General features: G+C 40.1%; 1 protein-coding gene across 5 annotated transcripts in view; it reads left to right on the forward strand.

Annotated features, from left to right (window-relative positions):
• The window catches only part of LHX2 (LIM homeobox 2), a 26350-nt gene extending 4955 nt beyond the window's left edge, over positions 1 to 21395 (forward strand). For 2 of the 5 annotated variants that reach the window (XM_025194364.1, XM_014526802.2), the window contains 2 exons: positions 2965 to 3170; positions 10909 to 13889. In XM_025194364.1, the coding sequence (XP_025050149.1) occupies positions 2965 to 3170; positions 10909 to 11196 (494 nt within the window). In that variant the 3' untranslated portion in view covers positions 11197 to 13889. Of the gene's footprint in view, positions 1 to 2964; positions 3171 to 4040; positions 4591 to 5414; positions 5483 to 10908; positions 13890 to 21209 lie in introns of those variants that run through there. The other 3 variants (XM_025194351.1, XM_025194356.1, XM_025194361.1) reach the window with 3 other exon arrangements.
• Positions 21396 to 21999: the final 604 nt, after the last annotated feature.

The following is a 21999-nucleotide window of genomic DNA, read 5'->3' on the forward strand; positions in this document are numbered from 1 at the left end:
AGCAGGAACCTGGAATCCAGATAGTCCAGCAGATCCTTCATGAGATAGACAGGAATAGCACACAAGGAAGAGGAGGGGAAGTGCTTGACAAGTAGAGGGCTATATGGGCAGTGTTGGTGGGATTATCTCTTTGAACTGATTGCAGGAGACCCTCACCCTGCTTTCCCCGTCCCCATAAAAAAATCGCCTATACATGTGCCTGCAGCCCTTGGAGGGATTCCAGATTCTCATAAAGGTAGTCTTTGGGCTAATCCAACAGACTTTTTTAAAGATGGGATGCTACTTACCATAACCATGCTTGAATGCCTGTTGGCACTAAATAGGACTAGTTATGTCAGGCTAGGCATTGCCTGGGGTTATCCAGCCAGCTAGTACAACGTGAGGAAGCAACAGACACCCCAACAGACTTTCAAATTCTATTTTGTCATTTCCTTTCTTAAAAAAGGGACAATAGTTCTACAAGTCCCAAATAGGATAGTGCTGATTTTCATTTTGTTTGGCAGATGGGGTAATAAAATGACAAGAAATAAGTCATAGATGGGATATTTTCAAAGAACAAGTGATTCAATGTCTAATCAGGGCTTGACGGCAGGCTGGGATTTCATTTTGGGAGGATTTAGAGTCACTATTACTTTATTGGACTACAAACATATATAGCTCTTTACAGAGCATATTCAGAACCAGGGTCCTCAGTCTCCCTGTTGTCTGCAGTCCTGGGGCTTGCTGTGTTGCAGGGCACAATGCCTGTATCAAGAAAATAGGTTTCCATTCTTCAGAGGAAGAATTTATGTGTTTCCTCATAAATAATTGACACATTGCCCCTGGGAGGGTTAGGAAGGATTTAGTACAAAGCTCACAGGTCTTGCCCATCCCTAATTTCTACAATTCTGTGAGTGAATCTCTTTAAACAACAATTATAATAAATAATGTATTATCTTACATTTCCATAGCCCCATTTGCCCTGAGCAATATAGTTTTAGTTAATCTTCTTCCCAGTTATCTGAGGAAGAAATGCAACTATGAGGGAGACTGAAGCACATGGGGTGGCTCCACGTTTGGCAACCAGACCTGGATTTCTAAGCCAGAGAAAGATTCCAGCTCATTCCATTCAGCTCAATAAATGCAGCATTCTGCTGCCCCCTTTTGTGTTCTCCCCCCTCAAATTCAGGTGCTGTCAGTGTTTCCATGAGAAAACCAAGTTTATAACTGAGCAGAAAAAAAAGCCCCCTCATTGCTAAAACTTGGCACAAGGTTAGCCTGGGAAGAATTTTTAAATATATACGTGTGTGTGTATGTGTATATTTAACCACAGTTGCTTTAACTTTTTTGACTATTTCTTTTTTTAAATTACAGGGGTGCAAAAACAGAGAGAAGTTTTGAGGTTTCAGATATTTTTATATGTCTATGAGACAAACTTGCCTTTGTTTTCCAAACTGAAATTTTGCAGGCCATATTCCATAATGCGCTGTGGCTTTCAAAAAGTCTCTGAAATGCTGAAGTTTGCAGTGCAACCACTGTACATGCTGAGCAACTGTTTTCTATAAGGTCTGCATGCATTTATTATCATGGGCACAAAAGACACACACATGCTATTATGAACACTTTGTAAAATTGGTTTCAACACCTGACTTTTAAAATTCATATTTATTCCATAGAGCTGACAACTTCAATTGGATAAATAATCTGCATTTGAAATAACACCGTAAACATGTATGTACCTTCCAGATGCATTGCATTGTATTGAGTCAGTGATGATGGACAATTTAAAGAATCTGTGTGTGTGTATGTTTGGACAGCTGGATCAATAATTCACAATTTAAAGCTCCCAAGATAGGTATTTGTTCCAGTTTTTTTAGCCATTTTAGTGGAATGAATAAATAATTATCAAGGGAGAGAATAAAATGAAGATTATGGGGATATTCCCCATTTTTTACATAAAACTTTTTTAATTATAGAAGGAGATTGTAGATACCTGAACACAGTAGGATAAATTAATGACAAAATGTCAGAACTGATTTCCCGACATATCACTGAATTTTCTTGCGGGTTTAAGTTTGATCCTTAATGTTATATTAAGAGGATCTTTTGTGGTTTACTGTATGCATATATAAAATAAAAAATACCTGTGGTTTATAAGAATATTTTGCTTGGCTATTTGATAATACTTGCTATGTTCTTTTGCTCTGAGATATCATATGTCATATTTGTCACTGATTTTTGCAAATATGTCAGGCAGCCTTGTTAAATTATCTGAAAGGGATATGATGACAGTTGATCTTTTAAACTATTTTTAAAATAAATTTTGTCTTTATTGAGATATAAATAATAGAGAAAAAATGTAAATTTTGGCTTGGCACATGTTCAACATTATTTTAACAGGTTAATGTCATTAAATAGTCAAATTATAGTTGTAATTTTCTCAGGGGTACACACAAACATTATTCCTCTAATAGTGTTTTGTTTAATGGCCGGTCTTATATTCTACAGGGTTTAGTTTGATGGAGGAATTGGTCTGTTTCATTTGAGATTTAAGTGGACTCTATTGTAACAGCTTTTTTTTGTACCATACAATGCAATTTATGGTGATAAAAGTATATTAAAACACTTACAAAGTTGAGGACAGCTACTGTCCTGCAAGTAGAAAGTGGGGAACAATGTGTGGAAAAGGAGAAAAGCAAAAAGGAAGCAGACCTGACATTTTTGAAGTGGTAAAGAGGCAGGGGAGGGATCTTGCTGCCTGGTTATTGTAAAGGAAGAATAGCAGGATGCTGAGGGATCTTGCAGACTGGTTATTGTAAAGGAAGAATAGCAGGATGCAGGAACAGAGGGGAAGGCAAGTAGAACTTGTACCAGTACAATACATGCCATGGTGTGTTATTTTAATTGCTGCACTCAGATGAACTGCAAACAATGTTGGTCACTGAGCAATGGATTTACACGCCCTTTCCCTCTTGTTGCGTTTAGCTTTAAGTTGCAATGAAAATGATGGTGACCACCTGGATAGAGACCAGCAATACCCCAGCAATCAAAAAACAAAGCGCATGAGGACATCATTCAAACACCACCAGTTGCGGACAATGAAGTCTTACTTTGCTATTAATCATAACCCTGATGCCAAGGACTTGAAACAGCTAGCTCAGAAAACTGGCCTGACCAAAAGAGTTCTTCAGGTAAGAAGGGCAAAGACTTCTCTCTCTACCACTGAATAAAATATCAGCCCCAGGTTTGAGAATCCATGGCTGAAGCACTGTGGATATTGCTAATGCCCACTTTTTTTCTCATTTGTTGGTAACTTCTTCAAAGTTTAAGTTAAATAGAGCTTTGGAACTTAAATAGTGCATATGAGTAAAGCTATTTATTTTTGACCTACCAGAGTGAAAGACCTTGGGTTCTAATATTTAGGAGACAGTTGTGTAAGTTAGGTGTCTTGCTTATTTTATTGAACAGTTAGTTAAACTTAGCATGCATTTTTCTTAAACTATTATTTTAGGGAGAAGTGAATGATTTCAGCTGCTACATTCTCTTTGTAAGTAGAGAACATAGTAGAAGCTTAGAAGTTAGGGGTGCTGGATGCTTCAGCTCCATCTAAATCTCTACTCTGTTCTTCAGTGAGTTGGATTTAATGGGCTCTTATCCAAAAGAATATTTAGCTACAATGCAAGTTTGGAAACCAGTTAGCTCTACCGTCTTGCTACAACACTGGCCACAGGATTCTGTTCTGAGGGAAAGTGGGTTGGAAACCTTGTAGGAAAAGAACCCAGTGAGGGGTTAGTGACAAAAATCCTGGCAGGGAACTGTGAGTAATGCTAGGACATTGGCGAGTTCACAGTGAAACGAATGGTAGTAGAAGGGAAATGCTGAGAGGGAAGCTGAGTTCACCAGAGAGAGACCAAGTCCCGTGGTGAGAGATGAATGGCAAGAGGTAGGGTTGGAGGTGGTTCAGAGTTTCCCTGAGAAAGCTTGTCATGATAAAAATAACGTAACACCTCCTCTATAGCGCCGCCTCCCCTATTTGACATTCAATTTGTTTTTATCATCAGACTTCAGGTGCTGGGACAGATCCCCCACTTTGTATTCACTACACATCCTAACTCCTGGATCAAGGCCTCTTATAGATACTCCTCCCATCTGTACCTGACAAAAGCTGGTATTTGTGGAAGAAAGGATTTTCTGCACTTTTCCATCTGCCTTCCATCACTTTCTCTCCTTCTGTTTCCTTCCTGTTTCCCAGCGTCCTCTTTTCCTTGTTCTTCCTGTTATTTTCCCCCACACTTGAAGCGCTTTTGTCATCTGCCCTATACAATACACCCATCACTGTCTTTCACGAATGCAGTAAGCAACATGACTAGCATCCATCATGTGTCGCTCCTGCCTTAACTTCTTTAGGTTCTGTCTTCTCTTTCCCATTGCATCAGTTTGGACTTTCATCCATTCCTTCGCTTCCCGGTTCATGTTCTGCGCTGCCATCTTTTTTCCATTCTGTTCTGCACATTCTTTTCCCAACCTGTTATCTTATATCCAGCACCACTTTACCCACCCCCTAGCCACTGATTCACCGCCCTTGCTCGTTCTATCACCATCTTAAACACATACTCTCTCACATTTTTGGTTGCTCAGTGCTTCCTCCTCTTTTAATTTTGGCCAGCCTTCTGCAGTTTCATGCAGCTTCTGCAAGATTGTGTTAATAGTATTGGAACACCACTCCTTTTACTTCAGCAACAGCATATCTGAGCTGCTGTGCCTGAAGTGTTGGTGGGAGGTAGACAATAAATGGGAGAGGACTAGATCAAGAGCGTCCCTGGAGGTGATAGAGGAGTGCCCCAGAACATGTTTCATGGCAGGATTTTCCTTGTTCAGTCACTCTGATGGGCTCTTCTCTCTGTGGTGGAAGTTCACTAATCCACATTCTGCCAATCTCTTTGTTGGAAATTAGTTTGGGCCATGAAAAATTGTTTTAGAGTTTGTGCCCAACTAGCTCTGTGCCTGACTTGTGAGAGGAAGTGAGCTGGACATCTGGCAATTTTCAGACTTGAAAGTTCACCCACAGTAGTCTCAACAAGGCTCCTTGCTGGAGAGGTCTCTCAACGTTGTTGGTTGCTGACAGTGTCACTCATTAATGCCATTAATGCCTTTTCACCAAAAATATTTGATATTCAATTTGTGCCAGTTATTGAACACAAAGCCACTCACTAGCACTACTGAGCTACGGCAAGTAATATTAGAATTTATTTGCCTACCATATTGAAGATGCATAGATTCCTGGATCCCTGGACATCCCAGTAGAATTAAATTATGAACATGTCCTACATTATACTAGGTATGTGTGCGAGCTTACCTTTTCTTCTGTGAGAACAGGTTTTATTAGGTTTGACTACAGACAATGTTTTTCTTTCTTTTTATATTATTTCTAATAGAAAGTCTGCGTACATCTTCCTGCAGCTGATGAACAGAGAAGCAGCTGTCTCCAAGTCTTGCAGCACTTGTAATGAACCAATGAGCTTCCTAAGCATTTGTAGTGTAGTCTCCAGTGTTACAGGAATTGGCTGTAGTCCACCTCCTATATGGACATTCCTTTCATGTAGTACACATTATTTTTGGTGGGGCGATTGGTGGGGGGGGTGGGGGGGGTTGCTGATGGATAAGTGGAGCGTTCGGTCAGATTTTTCATCCTCTTTATGTCAGACTGGGAAGACTTGGCTTTTAGCATGGCTGTGTAGGTACTGAATCATCATGCACCCTTGTCCATCAGTAGCAAGGCAGAAAAACATGGGCATAATGCTTCCTCAATTATTGTTCCTGATGTGGCTTGGGAAAGTACAGACTGTATCCCATAAGTACCTAGATTGGAAATCAATACATTCTTGCTATGTGTACACACACACACACACACACACACACACACACACACACACATTTTTAACCTTTTTATGTACAGATTCATGCACATATTTGATGCACTGCGGCTAGTGAGCACAGGCACAACAGCTAAAGTTCTAGGGGAAATTAAAATGCCCAATTCATTGTGACCTGTTTGGTTGGAGTTTGATAAGTTACCTTTAAGTTTCTTCTACAAAAAATAACCCAGCTCCCGGCATGTAACACTCTCTGCAAATAAAACCCCAAGAAAGGGCTTCTTGGGAAGAAATAGTGATAAATGGCATAAAGAGTTCTTTTTTAGGGGCTGGGTCTTGCCTCTTGTTGCATTAGTATGGAAAGGGAAAGGGAGAAAGCAAAGGGGCAGAGAGCAGAATTTTCCCCTTAACATTTTGCAGAAGGATCCCTGTAACACCCTATCGAGATTATATTTCAAAGAAAGTGGGACAAGATTCTTTCTGTATTTTGACTTTGCTGATCCCTCTGCAGCAATCTAACACAATCATTTTCATAAACAAACCTGGATAGTCTCAACTTAGTTCTCAGCAAAGGTTTCCCTTCAAGATGCTGTGCTCCAGTCTGTTACTGAGACTTTGTGATGTTTTCAAAATATATCGTGGTCTATTTTGTACTGTAGTGTAAGATAAATAATCAAAACAGAATTTGTGCAATGAGTGAACAAGGTTCATTTGGTGATGCAGCGTCCTTCATATTTTTAATTGTGTTTACCCCTTTACTCACTAGTTACTAAAATACAGCAAATCTTAATGTGTCACAGGTAATAGTGTGAGCTAGTGAGATTGTGCTGAGAAATTAATTTTAAAACAAGCCATTCATATTACTAACATACAGTTATCACAATAATGGAGCTGTTGTAGGCACACAGTAACTCTATCTGATGTAATTATCTGGCATCTATCACTATAGCATCCAGGCACTTTATAGCCTTAGCATCTTTGTCTTAACGTCACCCCTGAACAGATTTTTACAGATTGGCACAACAAGGCTGAGTCACGTTTCCAGGGTCTGCCAGGAAAGTGGCAATTCAAAGACCTGAGTTGAGGTCTCCCAATTCATAATCTAATAACTTATCTGTGGAACCATCCCACCTAGTTCAGATGTCTAGCCACAGACATTCAGCTCCACTAATTAGAGAGGTTGATCAACCAAGGGTTGATCTTGTAGCTGCTTCTATTTTTCAGTAATGGATATAGTTCACGTTCTTCACTTTTGGTTTCCTATAATCTAGCCCCATTATGATGCAGTTGAATAGAACAGTATTAAATGTATGCCATACCGCTCTGATTGTGTTTATTCTTAAATGCTGAAGACCAGGTTCTAAGTTATCTAGCTGATGGGAGCAAACAGTTCTGACAGTTAAATACAGTTGGGGTGCTCTTTCCTTTCTTTAAGGTAGCCATATTTCAGGTATAGCACCCTGTTCCCAAAATGGGCATAGAACACCACGGCTGTGATGAATGAGTAGAGAATTCTTTCTTAAAAGCTATTTAAATCCTATTTTCACAGGTAAAAATGATGATTCTAGTTGCATAGCAGTGGAGAATTAGATCTATGTTATCTACTGCTCAGAAAAGCAATGGTTTTGATTCAGTACCCTTGAATATAAATGTTGGCTGAAAGGGTTTCACATACACCACAATATTATGTACGATATAGTGGTGATAGGCATTTTATCCTGTTCTTTTCATACACAAGGCAAAGACTTTTCAGACTCTAAATTTAGTCGATATCTGGAGTCTTTTCAGTAATAATATTAACACTCATTCATCATTGAACATCTCTAAAGCTCTTTACATAAATTAACCAATTACCCCTGACAACACTGCAGTGAAGGAGAGAATAAAGTAAGTATTATTATTCCTATTTTTGGACAGTACTTGTAAGTTTTGGGGTTGTTTCCTGCAGCTAATGCTTAGACTCATTAAGAGGAGGATGCACATGTAAGTCCTGTATCTTCCCATATTTGCATGGGATCTATTGATAGCATTGAGGAATAGCTGTTCAGGTACCTAAAGATAGGATTTGACTCCTATCATTTAATGGAAGACATAGGGGAACATATACAAACTTAGAAGCTTGTCCTCCTCTCTCTCTTCCAAATCACTAACATGCATACAGAGGCATTTAGAGATCTCATAGTGGGGCCTATTGCACCATTTTGGTTAAGGATCTCCTGAACTTTTAGGTGCAGGGTGAGTTCTGCTGTCTTGGGCAGTTTTTATAAATGTATCTTATCAGGAGACTGCATCATGTTTAGCAACTGCGGTTGTGGTAGCATATGGGGCTTTTCCCTATGAAGTTATATATTACTCCTGAATGTCACTTTCCATGAAGTGCGGAGGTGACACATGCATATAGATTGGGACTGCTGACTTTGTGGCTCCTTTATTTTAATTTAATTATAAAATGACTGAATTACTCAGCTTTGTTTACAATGGACGAGTTTCAAAACTTACATAAATTATTATCTGTATTATCTTTTTTTACCTGTTGGTAAAGGGACCCTGTCAGGTTATATATATTAAAAAAACCCCAAACAACCAAAATCCCATGCTTTTGATAGGGCTATAACTTGTATTATTTAATACCAAATAAATCCTTAATTTTTATTCTTGATGCCAGCTGCTTTTTATATACATTCCTGGCTTGAATAATCAAAGCAGACTAATCTGCTTCCCTTTTGTTCTTTGCACACACGGTTCCCAGTCTTCAGCTGGAACCACGCAGACAGACCCGTGCAACACTTTGCAGAATCCTGTAGCTCTGCCTGCGTGTTTGACTGCTCAGTCAATGCCCAGAAAGGGCAGATATGGCACTGGAAAACTTAAGCCAAAATTACTTTTGTTCATTACAGCATTGGTACTTAATACCTAATAACAATGCGTCAGACATTTTTTAAAGCATCCTGAAGATACTTCCCTAATGTTCATTTTTGGAAAGATTTTTGTTTGTAATGTATTAAACCCACATGGAGTCTAAACTACTTGGCAGTTGTTTTAAATAAAGGGAAAAGCAACATTAACTGTGTACAAACCATAAGCTTCCTCAAACAAGCGTGCAGCATACGCAAAGTATACTATCCATGGCACAAATATGCAACTCCTGTGGTCAGTAGTGACAATTGCACATGAAGATCGAGTTCAAACTGACAGCCTTGCCTTGACTCCACTCCTTGGTCCCAGCTTTGCCTGCTCTTTCACACGGATCTCCCCTCTACTTCAGAAAAGAAGGGTGAGCAGCCTTTGTACCATTATCCCCTCCTCGCTTCAGGCCCAAAAGAGGGTGTTTGGTCTGGAGATCTTGAATGGAAAGCAAGGAGGCCAGGAGAGGAGTAAGGGGGCTGGGGCACATGCATTATCACCTGCGGAGTCTGTGAAGCTGAGGATGTAAAGATAAAATCCCTTGAGGTTGCATTTCCATGTCCCTTTCCTACCTGTGGTGGGGAGTCCACTTAAAAGGGGTGGGGAGAGGTGTTCTCAGGGCTCCTTTGAGCTATGGCAGGGGCCGTACTGCCAGAGAGTTGCGTAAACGTGACTTCTTTGGGGGTGGCTCTGGCTTCCCACTGGCCCACCAGCCTCCACAGGATTGGCAGCTAGCTGTACACACCCTCTCTCCCACCATAGAGCACCTGAGAAATCTGCAGGAGGACAGCTTTGTGGATATTTTCTTTCCCTGCAGAGAAGATGATAAGGTCCATTGCACTTGGAATGACAGAGCTTGATCCTGCTCTTACTGAAGTAAGTCAGGGTGAGGTGCAGTGGGAACAGGACTGATTCATTTTTAGGTAATATAGCACAGTAACTTGAGACCTTGTGATAAATCAGCACAGGGAGCTTCAGTTGATAAAATCTGACCCAGGAGGTAAATTGTCTCTATAGTGTCTGAATAACTAGCATTACAAGCTTGTCTGTATCTATATACACTAGGACGAGCATAGAATCTTTAATGCCATTTGGAAATACAGTAGAGACATGCCTCTACATCTGGTTTGACACATGCTTTTTGGGTTTGTTGTATATATTTTTATTGATATTTAATCTGATATAACCTAGCAGTGTATTTTATTTGAAAAGTAATCTAGAGGCACGAGATGGTCACCATTACCTTGGGAACCAAGCTTTGCCAGTTGTACTGCTGGACATGAAGAAGCAGCCCTTCATCTTTTTGTCTCCTTTGTCTTCATCTTTTGTCTCAGTTCTAGTTAGAGAGACCATACCTAGTCAGTACAGGAGACTGACAGAGACCTAGCTGCACACAGATAATTATACTTGTTGCACATTGATATTGTTGATTCTAAAATTATGTTGAACACATTTTACATGACTGTTATAACTTCATAGAAAGTTTCACAGAACATCTTAAAAGGGAGACTTGGACAGGGAGTGGGAGCTAAGACATTTTAGAGAGAAGAGAGTCAAGAAGAGTTTATGGGGAAACAGGAACAAATCTTTTAGTGAGAAGAAAATTGCACTACCTCTTTGGCTACAGTGGGTTCCTGACCACAGCTGTCAGGGACAGGGCCAAATACCATGCAGAGGATCTGTGGCCTCTGTGGCACATGGTGAGAAAAACAGCTTGGACTAGTGGATCTGAGCTTATGCATGTCAACTGGTTGGTTTGTGCCCCATCCTGACAAATGCTTCCTGAAAGGGGGAAGCCAGGTACAGGAGTCACACGAAGCTAGTGACCTTCTAAGACTTTCCTGAGGGTCGATAGGGGAAGATTCCTTGCCGCCTTCACCAGTCCGCTCCTGTCGCAGTGCATAGTCTGTTTACTTAGAAAAGCAGGGGACAAAGAAAAAGAAATGCCTTACATGCCAGACAGAGAATACTTCTTGCGATTGGGAACAGCCTGTGGAGTTATGCTAGCAAAGATGACTGCTCTTCCAGCACGCAGAGTCAGTTCAAACATCTCATCCAATTGAGGCTTTGATGAATTTGTGAATTTGCTTTTGCTTTTTTTTCCAACAATGCAGATTTTTAAATGCTACCCTATTATATTAAATTATTTCAGGTTTGGTTCCAAAATGCCCGAGCCAAATTCAGACGGAACCTCTTACGTCAAGAAAACACAGGGGTGGATAAGACTTCAGATTCAACACTCCAAGCAGGGACCCCATCAGGCCCTGCCTCAGAAATATCCAATGCCTCCATGAGTCCATCCAGCACTCCCACTACCTTAACGGACTTGACTAACCCTACTATGCCTACTGTGACATCTGTCTTGACGTCAGTGCCCGGAAGTCTTGAGGTTCATGAATCTCGAAGTCCTTCACAGACAACTCTCACAAATCTTTTCTGATGACTCTTTCTCAATAATTTCTTTAAAAAAGAAATTACTCTTAGTTGAATTCCAAGTGTATTTTAATAGAGGCTTTGAGCAACTGACTAACCACAATTAGGATTTCTCCTGAAAACAAAAGGAAATGTATTGTTCTGGTATTACAGAGTATGGACTAAAGAATAACTTGGAAGATCTATCTGCAACACAACATTTGTGTAATTGTACAGTTTTGTGGACTGAGCCAGGGAAACAGCAATTAATTTAAGTTGGCTGAAGCTTCTGTAATTTCAAAGACTGCCATGTGCCTTATATACTGTTTTATCTACACACTTTGGATCACATGTCCATTTTTCTCTTTTTCTCTCTGTATATTTATGACCAGGGCAAAAATGTTAAGAGTTTGTTACTTTGAATAGTCCTAAGCCCTTCATTGGTTGCTTTGTTGTTTTAGAATTTCAAGGTGGAAGTCTGTTCGAATATCAGAATTTGTAAAATCTAACCAGTAATAAAACCACTTATGGAAACTACTTGGTAATGGCTGCAGTTACATTTAGCATTAATTTCACAATCCTGATAGGCTGTCTGTATTGAAATGGATTAGAAAATTGAACTGCAGACACAGTATCTGCTTAGGGTAAATTCTAAATATGATACAAATGTGCCTCCTTTCCCCTAAAAATATATGGGTGAAAAGTCCGGTTTGTATAACTGGTCTAGAGAAATAAGTAATTGCTAGCTGCAGCTAGAAATTGTCACTGAACGTGGCAATTCAGAAAAAAAACCTGTTTAATTTAGTTGCTGAATCTCAATTTCACTTCAGCTGCCATTTGAAAGGAAATGGATCTTGCATTTGTGCTGCAGAAGGTGTCTGTCCCATTTCACAGAAAGTAGTGTGGCCAGGATCATACTGTTTCTGAGACAGACATTATTAGGTCAGGATCCCCAGAAACAAGAAAAGTATTTCTTACATTATTTTACAACATTGGTGGATAAACTTGAGACAAAACTGATTCATAAACATATGGTCTTTTTTTGTGATGCTTTGAAGGAATAAAGAGCAGGTAAGACTATTGTTACCAGTACTAATAAACATGGCTAGTCCTTCAGTCATGATGTACCTTTTGAATTGAATTGAATTCCTTCTCCCGTTTTGAGATCTTTGTTCTCCGGAATATCATTTGTGCTTTGAATGTTTGACTTTTTAAATATATTCTTCCAGACGTTGAAGAAATAAGTAAACCTCAGCAAGGTTTAAATTCAAGTTAGGATGAATATAGTCTATGCGATTTGACCAGTGGCTTATTTAATACAGATTTTGCGTTGTACTTACCATGCTTAGGGTTATTCGTACTCTATCTGGTTGCAAGGTTTCTCAGTCAGGATGTGCTAGGTCTGGCCTGCTATAATCTTCTCTGTTGTTCCCACTGGACAAAAATTGGTAGAAGATTATTCCAAGCAAGCAGTAACATAGGTGCCAAGATTCATGTTCTTTGCTGCTTTCAGTGTACTGAGGATGATTCATTAGACCGGGCTCTGTGGAAACAATGTTTTGGTTTTTAAAATGCTATTTTTATTCAGCTTTCTCATCTGAAAATTTGTAGTCCTTGTGTTTGCCAAATTCCCTCTGAGGCCAGTGAGAGACTGCAATGCACAAATGTTGTGGGACTGGGACCCTGACGTAATTAGGAGACTTACTAACCTCTTTCACACTTCAGCTCTAAAAAATAAAGGTGAATAATTTGAGAGGCAAGGAAGTCCCTATAAGAAATCCTGACTAGGTAAGGTTTGTGTGAGAGGTTTTATTCTCATCCCCAAAACAAACTGTTTAACATAGTCCATTACGTTTCTCTACAATGACAAAGACACGCTTTAAACATATATTGGGTTGAGTTAGCAAACTTTCCCAGGCACCCCGAAATGCTCTTTTTCATGGCAAAATAGTTATTGAAGAAATAATACTGGTTAGTGGATTATTAAAAGAGGATGTATCTACCTTGTAAAAGGTGTTCAGAAACAGATGTTCTGCTGTATGTAATGTTTTGTTTATTGTCACTGACCTTGGGCATTTTATTTTTGTTAAATGCTTAGCTGGATCGTTTATTGGTTTAAAAGGCAATGTTGGTCCAATATGAAATGGATACAGTCTGTAATTAAAAGTCTGCATATTCACATGTAATCAAGACAGTTTTAAACAATTTCCTCCTAAATTCAAAAGTATTGTGGCAAAATGTAGTTGGTAAAATTTTGAATAGTCCTCTAAAATGCAGTACTACTTTTGATATCGTGTGTTTTAACTACCTGGGACTGAGTACACATGGAAATACCTTTGAAATCAGCTTTCAATATTGCCTTTTCAAATACCTGAGATTTGTGGAGGGGAAAACTCTAGTGTTATTATTATCTAAAACCTAAAAAGGACAATTAAATCAATTGTCTGGTTTAATCAAATCAGGGATTTTGCATATAAATAAGATACCGTATTCTATGTAGGGCCTTTATGTAGGGACATTAGGATTCAGTCACTGGCTCCAATGACCTATGTTGTCCCCATGATTGTTTCAATCCTGTGGTATTGTTCAGTTGTTTAGAGCTTGTTGGTTTTGAATGCTGTACATTTTTTTACTACTGCAATCCTAATGTTTCCTCACATACTTGTACAGTTCCACATTTGATGTACTAGTCTGAAATTCTGTTAAAAACATGAACAAAAATGGAAATGATATTTCTTTGGAAGTGTATTTTTACTGTATATCTAATTTGAACTAGCTGAACATACTTATTTACATCTTGCATGATAGGTGTGTAGTACGTTTTTTAAATATAAAAGAGACTTGAGAGTAACTTAGATCAAGAATATAATGAAACCTATACAAATATGGAAATACATACATTGATTAATTTGCTACCCGTTGACTCAAGATACTTTCTGAAATACATTTTCTCTAGATTATTTCAGATAATGCAGATATTTTTTCTTGGAATTCATACATAATAGAGAACATTGAAAGGGATTTCACATTGGAAAGTGTCTCAAGTCAGCCTGCAATTCAACAAAATGTGATTTCCTTCTTAGTCAAATAAAGGGAAAGTAGATTTGATTATAAGAATGCTGAACAAATCTATTTGTATTTAGGGTAGAGTTGTTTAGCTCTACAATTTTTTAAAATGAAATATAATTTAAGATGCACTGATACAGTTCACTATTCACAGCTCTGAAGATACTTCTTCAGGGTAGAGTTGCAACTTGTAGACTGAATCAGAGATGCATAAGCTTTCATAAGCAACAGCTCACTTTTTCAGGTGCATCTTTTGGAAGCTCTACTTGCTGCATGTTTGTGTTACACCTGACAAAATGAGCTCTTAATTATGACAGACACTTGGCTAAGATGTTTAAGTCAAGGATGTTTCTTCCTGAGCTGGGGGCTAGACTAGGTGACCTTGGGAAGTCCCTTCCAGCCCTCGTTTCCTATCATCCTACAATCTCTGATTCAGTTAACCTATAAGGAGCAACTCTACCCTGTCTTCTGTGTGACTTCAGACTAACACAGTTAACTACCTCTTTCTGCACATTTTGTACTTGGAGTAAATAGTATACATTTTTGGAGGGTACACTATATTCTTCAAAAGGATGAAGAAGTTGAATCCCTTCTCTGAGAGCAAAAGTCACATCAACTCTAAATGTTATGGGTGCAGCCAGCACCTATAAAATGGCCTGGTTTCCATAGTACAAGAATGCATTAGCTATTAAGAAAGCGCATATTTAAAATGCTTTCCTAAAATATGCTTGGCATTTTCAGTGCATTGCAACATAAATATACTTTAAAAGAGAAAACAAAATAGAATTAGATTCCTGTAACAGTCACATCACTTTAATAAGGAGAAAAGGGAGGGAATTAAAAAAGGAAAATAGTGAGGCTTAGAGCAATAGGGCAAAGAAATGATGATACCAAAGGACATCCAGATGGCCTAGAATCAGTCCCAAGTACGCATGTTTTGGATTTTTGCATTCAGTGCCTGGATGCTACAGTGTTAGGGGCTTTACTAAAGCCTAGATACAGAGACAACTAATGAAAGTAGAAGAAATAAGGTAGAAATAAGGTAGTTGCTTTATTACTTTAGGATGTGGTATAAAACTAGCACTAATACTGTGTGACCTTTACCATTTTTCACGTACAGTCAGTTTATGAAGTTTCTCGGTTTGGAAGATCTCATGTGAACCAAATGGAGAGCTAGAATGCAGACACGGAGCGTGACATGAAGAGATTAGCCAGGACTTTGGGGGGATGCTTATTTTCCTTTGTTTTCCTTCCACCTTTTTCTCAGCATGATCCTTTTTACCATCTCCTACAGCAATGTTTGCTGAGGGTTGCTGGCAGTACGCTTTAACATTTCATCAGGACAGGCCAAATTTCAAGTTTGCATAAGTGATGGATACGGTTGAGGATAGGTATACTTGATCAGTGCAGGAGCATGGACTAGAGATGATGGCATCTTGAGACCCCTTCCTGTCATACATTTCTATGATACTCAGTTTTGTTACTTAGCAGCCTGCTTCTGGACACCGTTTATATGGAGATCTGTAAACTTCCTTCTCCCTGCACGGTATTTTTTGTTTTGTTTTATTTTAATAATATTTGTAGCTTTTTTGAATTCAAGTCATTTGACTAGCGTTGTGACACTAAACGTTTTAAGTTGGCTGGTCAAACTGATTCGAGAAAAGGCTAGGCTGGATGAAAACAAGGATCTAACTGCAGGTTCAGATTAGAAGAGGACTAACAGCCCTGGAATTTACTCCGTTTTGTTCAGGCATCTTGTATGGACTCTTCAGCAATTAAATCCAAGCGAGCAAAGGTTCTTCTTTAATCCATGTGTCTAGATAGCCACACTGGTGCAGCTGCAAATGAGATGAGGAATGTTCTAACCATTTACCCAGGCAACGATGGATGGATGGGTGATGGATGAAGAAGGCTAATTAGGTGTTTTTCCTGGGGCTGCATTTCCACCCTACTTCAGCTCAGAGTTTGTTAAGTAGCAGCTTGACTAGGAATATTTGGAGCTTTGTCCTTTTACAGGTTTAGCCGGTATCAAGCAAAGAGGTTTTTAACATGCAGACATGTTTTTGTGCTGCCCATTCTGCTCTTGTGCACTTGTCATACACACACAGGTGTAACTAAGGAGATATTAGACTTTTATTGTCTGCGGTGCATTTAGCCCCTGCTGTGAGCATTTGAACTGAAGCAAGGATATTGCTGGGTATGTGCAGAGAATTGTGATGGATTTCCCTGCCACTAGAGGAGTTTATTCCTCTCTGGTTACAGCTAAACCATTCCTGCCAGGGATGACTTTGTCTCTAACTAATAAAGATGTTTGTGAACAGCTGATTTCTGCTCTTGCCCCCACGCCTCCCTTCTAAAATGCACCAAGTAGTCTGTGCATGTTCAAAGAATTCAAGCTAGATTCTTAAAAGCCTGTGTACAGAAGTATGGTGGCATAATACCTGATGCACATTAGGAGTCGGGGTTTGCCTGGCTGCAAGCACGACAGTCACATATCCAACATTTGTTGCATGCTGTGTATACCAGCATCACCATCCACGCACACTTTTGCTTTCAAAACGACACCATTGTAAATCCATTCCTAGACCTTACAAAAGCCTTTCTCCTGTCACTGCAAATGATTCAGTCTGAACTCTGCTGGGTCCCATACCTGAGGTCATTTTGTCTGAGTTTGCAGTATCTTGGTTTAAAAGAATAAATACATCAAACCATAAAGTATACACAAAGCAGTTTCATATGCTGCATTAAAGCATCAAAATCTTCCCTTCTATATGTCAATAGTAAGATGAATGATTAAGGTTATAAGACCTAGAGTCTGTACATTTTATTCCCAGTATAAAAAGGGACAAGCATTAGACCCTTCATTTAGCTGTAATGAAAAGTGTTTGAGAGGATCTCAGGGCTAGCAAGTCTACTTCAGAAAGGGAATAAAAAAAGAGACTTTTGAAAAACAGGGAGCTGGGGGGATTAATGTAGAGAAGGGGAGTAAGGAGGCAACTGAATCCTAGCAATCTTGCTTTCACTTTCACAAACGGGGAAATGGTCTGTAATTCATTGTGGATTTTAGCAGTTTAAACATTATGATTTATAAGTGGAGAATAACTTTTTTTTGCTGTCAGAATATTCAGTGAATTATCAGCAATCTGAAAAGGCAATATATGAAAATGGCCTCACTATCTAGCAAGAAAATAACACACTTTTAACAAACAAATATGGCCATTTGTGTTGCCAGCAATGCATTCCCCTCAACTGCCATGACAAGGGCCAATTCTGCCACCCGAGTATCACCGCAGCCCCTTAACCTGAGGGTTGACTCCTTTCCCGGCAGTGCTTGAGCAGCATTAAGGAGGTAACGTAGTAAAGAGCTATATATTAAATTAATCATCTAGCTTTTAAATTAATGTCATTGTCTTGTTTTGCTATGTTCTCCCTTATTTTATGGGCAAACTACCATCTTTAGTCTTTTAAGATTCCTGGTGTCATGGAATTATTTCCTGATTTTGTCATTGCGACTGATTTTGGCTCGATGCCAAGAAGAGAACCAACTGATGAGTGTGCATTATTCATTATACATTATTCTCCATATTTCCCTAAAAATCCATGTCAGAAATGTCAGGTAAAGAAAAGCCTAGAACTTCAAATGCTTTGGGCTATATTTCTGCTGCATTTAGTTGCCTTTTAGTGAGTTTTTTATTCTTTACCTTGAAGGATTGTAATCAGCTTAGTGAGCAGACAAGCCAAAAGAATGATTCCCAGTTGCAGTAGCAAATTTTACTTGTTGACTGACTGGGAATGAATTCACAAATTCAACATCATTTCACCAAGGCCATAAGTATAGATAGCTGTTATAGAAAGGAATTTCTATTGCCCCCATTTTTGCTACCTATGTCCTTCTTTTACTTTAAACTTTGCTATTGTTACTAATTAAATTGATGTTTGTTCTTACTGAAGAGCCCGGTGAGAATGATGATTCTGATCAAGCGTTGTTCTATAAAACGGTGCTTGTCAAATGATCAGTTCTTAAAGTTATGATCAGATTAATTCATGGTTGTCAGCTTTTTCTGGGCTCCTAGTCTAGAATTGATACCAGTTTCGTGATGCCACTCTCTTTAAATCTAGTTTGGATGTATTCCTTTTTTTCATTGGAGCAAAGCAGTCTCTTTAGAATAGAGTGGAAATGGCTCATATTCTGATACAATGAACTCCTTTAGGATGGCGATGCATTGGCTTGTGCAAATTGTAATTCCTTTTTAAAGGATTACACGTTGATGGAAGCTGCTCTTTTGTCAAGACATCCTTGTAAGAGGCTTATTTTATAGTTTATTGTTTATTCATATTGCATTGTAGATATATCAGTTTATCAGCTTATTGAAGCCAAAGCTTAAAGAAAATGCAGGTTTTTGCAACGGCTATTGGGAGGCGAGCAAATTAAGCTATTGGTTACACGGCTGCAAAATCGACAATAACCCACTGCATAATTTGGCCCTGTATTTATGGAAATTACGAGGAAGAAAAAAGAAATGGTAACAGCAAAAGCTAGAGGGACACAAATGGGAGACAACTGCTGTGCAGTTCTGTGGTAATCTGTTCTAACTGATAAATATCAGCAGCGACTGTTTACTGGCATGTACAGATTACCGTGTAATTACAGATAGCGAAGTCACAATGGATTCTCATACCGATCAGCACTGCGAACACAGAAATAACCAGGTATTTTCCAGTAATGACACAGAGCTAACCATGCTGTTACCCAGCCACTGCATGGTAATTACCATGTAATTCAATGTTCCTCAGTTACTATTAGAGAACAGTGAGAAGATATTTACTTCCATGTCATTCAGTGTTACTGAGAAGGGCTGTTTGAATTTCTGTGGGCATATGGCCCTGCCAGAGACTGAGGGCAGGGTAGAGACTAACACAGATAATGAGCTCTAACTCGTATAATATTTGTGTAGGCTGAAACCTTTCTTAGACAACTGGAGATCACTTCCTCTGTTCCGTTTTATATGGCCTGATACAGTGTAGAGGCTGCATGCTTTGTGTCAGTAAATCATGCAAGTGCCGTCTGAAATGGATGATTGTGGTGAGAAACTGTACGCGGGATGCGTAAGCCTCCTACTGTTTGCGTTCATGTTTAATCCACAAAACAACAGAAGAAAGTTCACTGAAAGTGAGTGTTTGTTGCATGCTGGTTTGCTGCCTTCAGCTGGAAAACCATATAAATTAACAGAGGCTTTGCTAGTGGAAAATAAGTTCATGTCTCTTTACACCACAGTGTAGGGAGAGAAGGAATTTCATCATTAAGTCATATTTCTAGGCCCTGGAAATTCTGGGGGCAATTCAAGACATCATTGCTATTATTACGCCCAGAGAAAATGTAGCTATCAGCACTTCTGCATCTGCAGGATCTGTGGTTGGCTTCATAGTTTTCCTACATCCCAATGAGATGGGTGGGCATTTTCTATTTCCATTGATCCTATTCAGAAATACACATTCTTAAGATTTCATTTATTACTTGGCAAACTTGGAAAAGGCCCCATAAACAGATAGAAAACAATTATCACCCAGGGTGAATAAAGGCTCTCATGTAGAACTAGCGCCTTCCAGCAGATTCCCAGCGTAGAGCTGGATCATTCTGCCCCCAGTTACCTTCGTGCAGCTCCCAGTGAATGTAACAGTCCTCCTCCGTCACAGGAGAGAGACCGGACCAAAGGGATGTATTTACTTTCCTAACAGCTTTGCGCTGCAGAACCCACCAGACGTATTTGGCAGATGTTGCGTGTCCTGCTTGGCTGAGTGCACCTGGCCCATCCAGTAGCAATGCGCCTCTGGTGCTGCCAAACACCCCAGGTGTTAATAATACTCAGCACTTCGATAGCACGTCACATCTTCAAAGTGCTGTACAAACTAGCGAGATGCACCTCTCTAATTAACATTGCATACTCCCGCATGCTCCATTGATTTAACTTTGGCGTGACAGAAGTGCAGGTGTGAAACCAGCAAGGAAGGGCTGTGAGCAGAGCTCCCGACTACAAACTCCAGCCCTCCAGAACAATGATTTCCCAGCGACCGTTCCACCTTCCTCTCAACGTCGCTCCTTTCTGCTTGATAACTTTTATTTTTTTGTGCTTTATTCTGGGAAATAGAAGAACAAAGGGCTACATTGTAACCGAGCTGCGCATGGTTATGAAGGGGATAGCTGGGCAGCTGGCCCACCCCTCTCTCAAGGCCAAGCTGGGCTGATCTGGACAGAGATGCTGTGTGCAAAAGGGGAATCGGATTTGAGGCCACTGCTGTCACCCACAAACAGGGTGCTGGCAGAGCTCTGACTCCATGCTCCCAAACTGATGGCTGAACTGACGACGCACAGGGGTTGGGTAGTGTCTCTATAGGACACTGAATGTGCAGAAACCTCAGGGCAGGAAGTGGGACAGGGTGGCATCAAGATTTGTCCCTCTTTTCCTTGTGTGGGATGTCAGGCGAGGCCTGCAGATGTGTGGGTGACCCAACGGGATGAGAAGACCCGGTGCCAGATTTCATGCCCATGGGCCTGAGTTGCTTTTCGCAGCAAGGCCCCTCTGCTCTAGAGTCAAACCTGCTGGGCTCCCCCTTATCCAGGTGGGACGCTGCAGGGGGACGCGGGGAACATGCCGCTCCATTTGGCAGCTGCGGTGTTCTTTACGGAGAAGACATTCAGCTTCAAGAAATGAAATCTGCCATGGGTGTTCCCATCATCATTCGCAATCAGCTTTAATTAAGCCAGACCCAAATTTATCTCCGTCCCACACACACCTGGCATCAACTCACTTTTCATCCAGGAACCAATATGTTGAATGATGGCAGAAGTTGCACTGCAGCAAATGTTATTTATGTTAGAGAAATGAACCCTGCCTCGTTTACTTTTTATGCTTTTTCTGTAGTCCCCATTTTGGGATCTCATTTGTCTCTTCTAATTCTACCCCCTTGTGCCTGCAGGACTCGGGAATCTGTGTGGACTGGATATAAAACCAAAGAAGCCTCTTCTTTCTGAAGCCTTACCATTTGGCTCTCCAAGTGCAGATTCTGTTCCTTGTAATGTTTTGCACTCTCTCGCTCGCTCGCTCGCTCGCTCGCTCGCTCTCATTTTTGTCCCGCGGTTATAGCTTGCACACACCAATACCCACTAGCACTGACAGGATTCTCCACAGTCCCCTCTGGCAATTCTAACACAAAAGAGAAGTCGCTGAAAAGACATTTGCAGCTATTTGTAAAACTATTTTCTCTCCACAAAACAGCTCCAATTCCAAAGGATCCCTGTTTAGAGAGCAGGGTGTTTGGCTGCTATCACGAGGAGCTAACATCATTATTAGGGGAATGAGAAGAGCACATAACATGCAAACTACATGTTTTATTAACACACCACAAAAGATTTCATGAAAACATGAAGATTTTTATTCAGTAATGAAATTAGGAAAAAATGAGCTGTGGTGATGTCATGGGGCTAGGAAAGAGGGCATGTTTCTGTCAGGCCTCCAAAATCCTCTCTTTCTGTTTCTGTTTTTCTCCCTGTCACTGGGGCAGCAACCAGGACAGGACCCCCGGACCCTAATTCCAGCCCTGCCACTGATTCACTTTATACCTGCCTCACATGGGGTGTCTGGACGTATAGCTAATTGATATTTAGAGAGGGCTTTGAAGTCCTCAGATGAAAGGGGAAGTGCAGGGGTTCATTATCATTCCGTACCATACAGACAGCCGCAGGAAAAATGCAAACTGTAGCTGGAGA

This window comes from Alligator sinensis, unplaced genomic scaffold, assembly GCF_000455745.1.
Source record: "Alligator sinensis unplaced genomic scaffold, ASM45574v1 scaffold611_2, whole genome shotgun sequence".
Classification (NCBI taxonomy): Eukaryota; Metazoa; Chordata; order Crocodylia; family Alligatoridae; genus Alligator; species Alligator sinensis.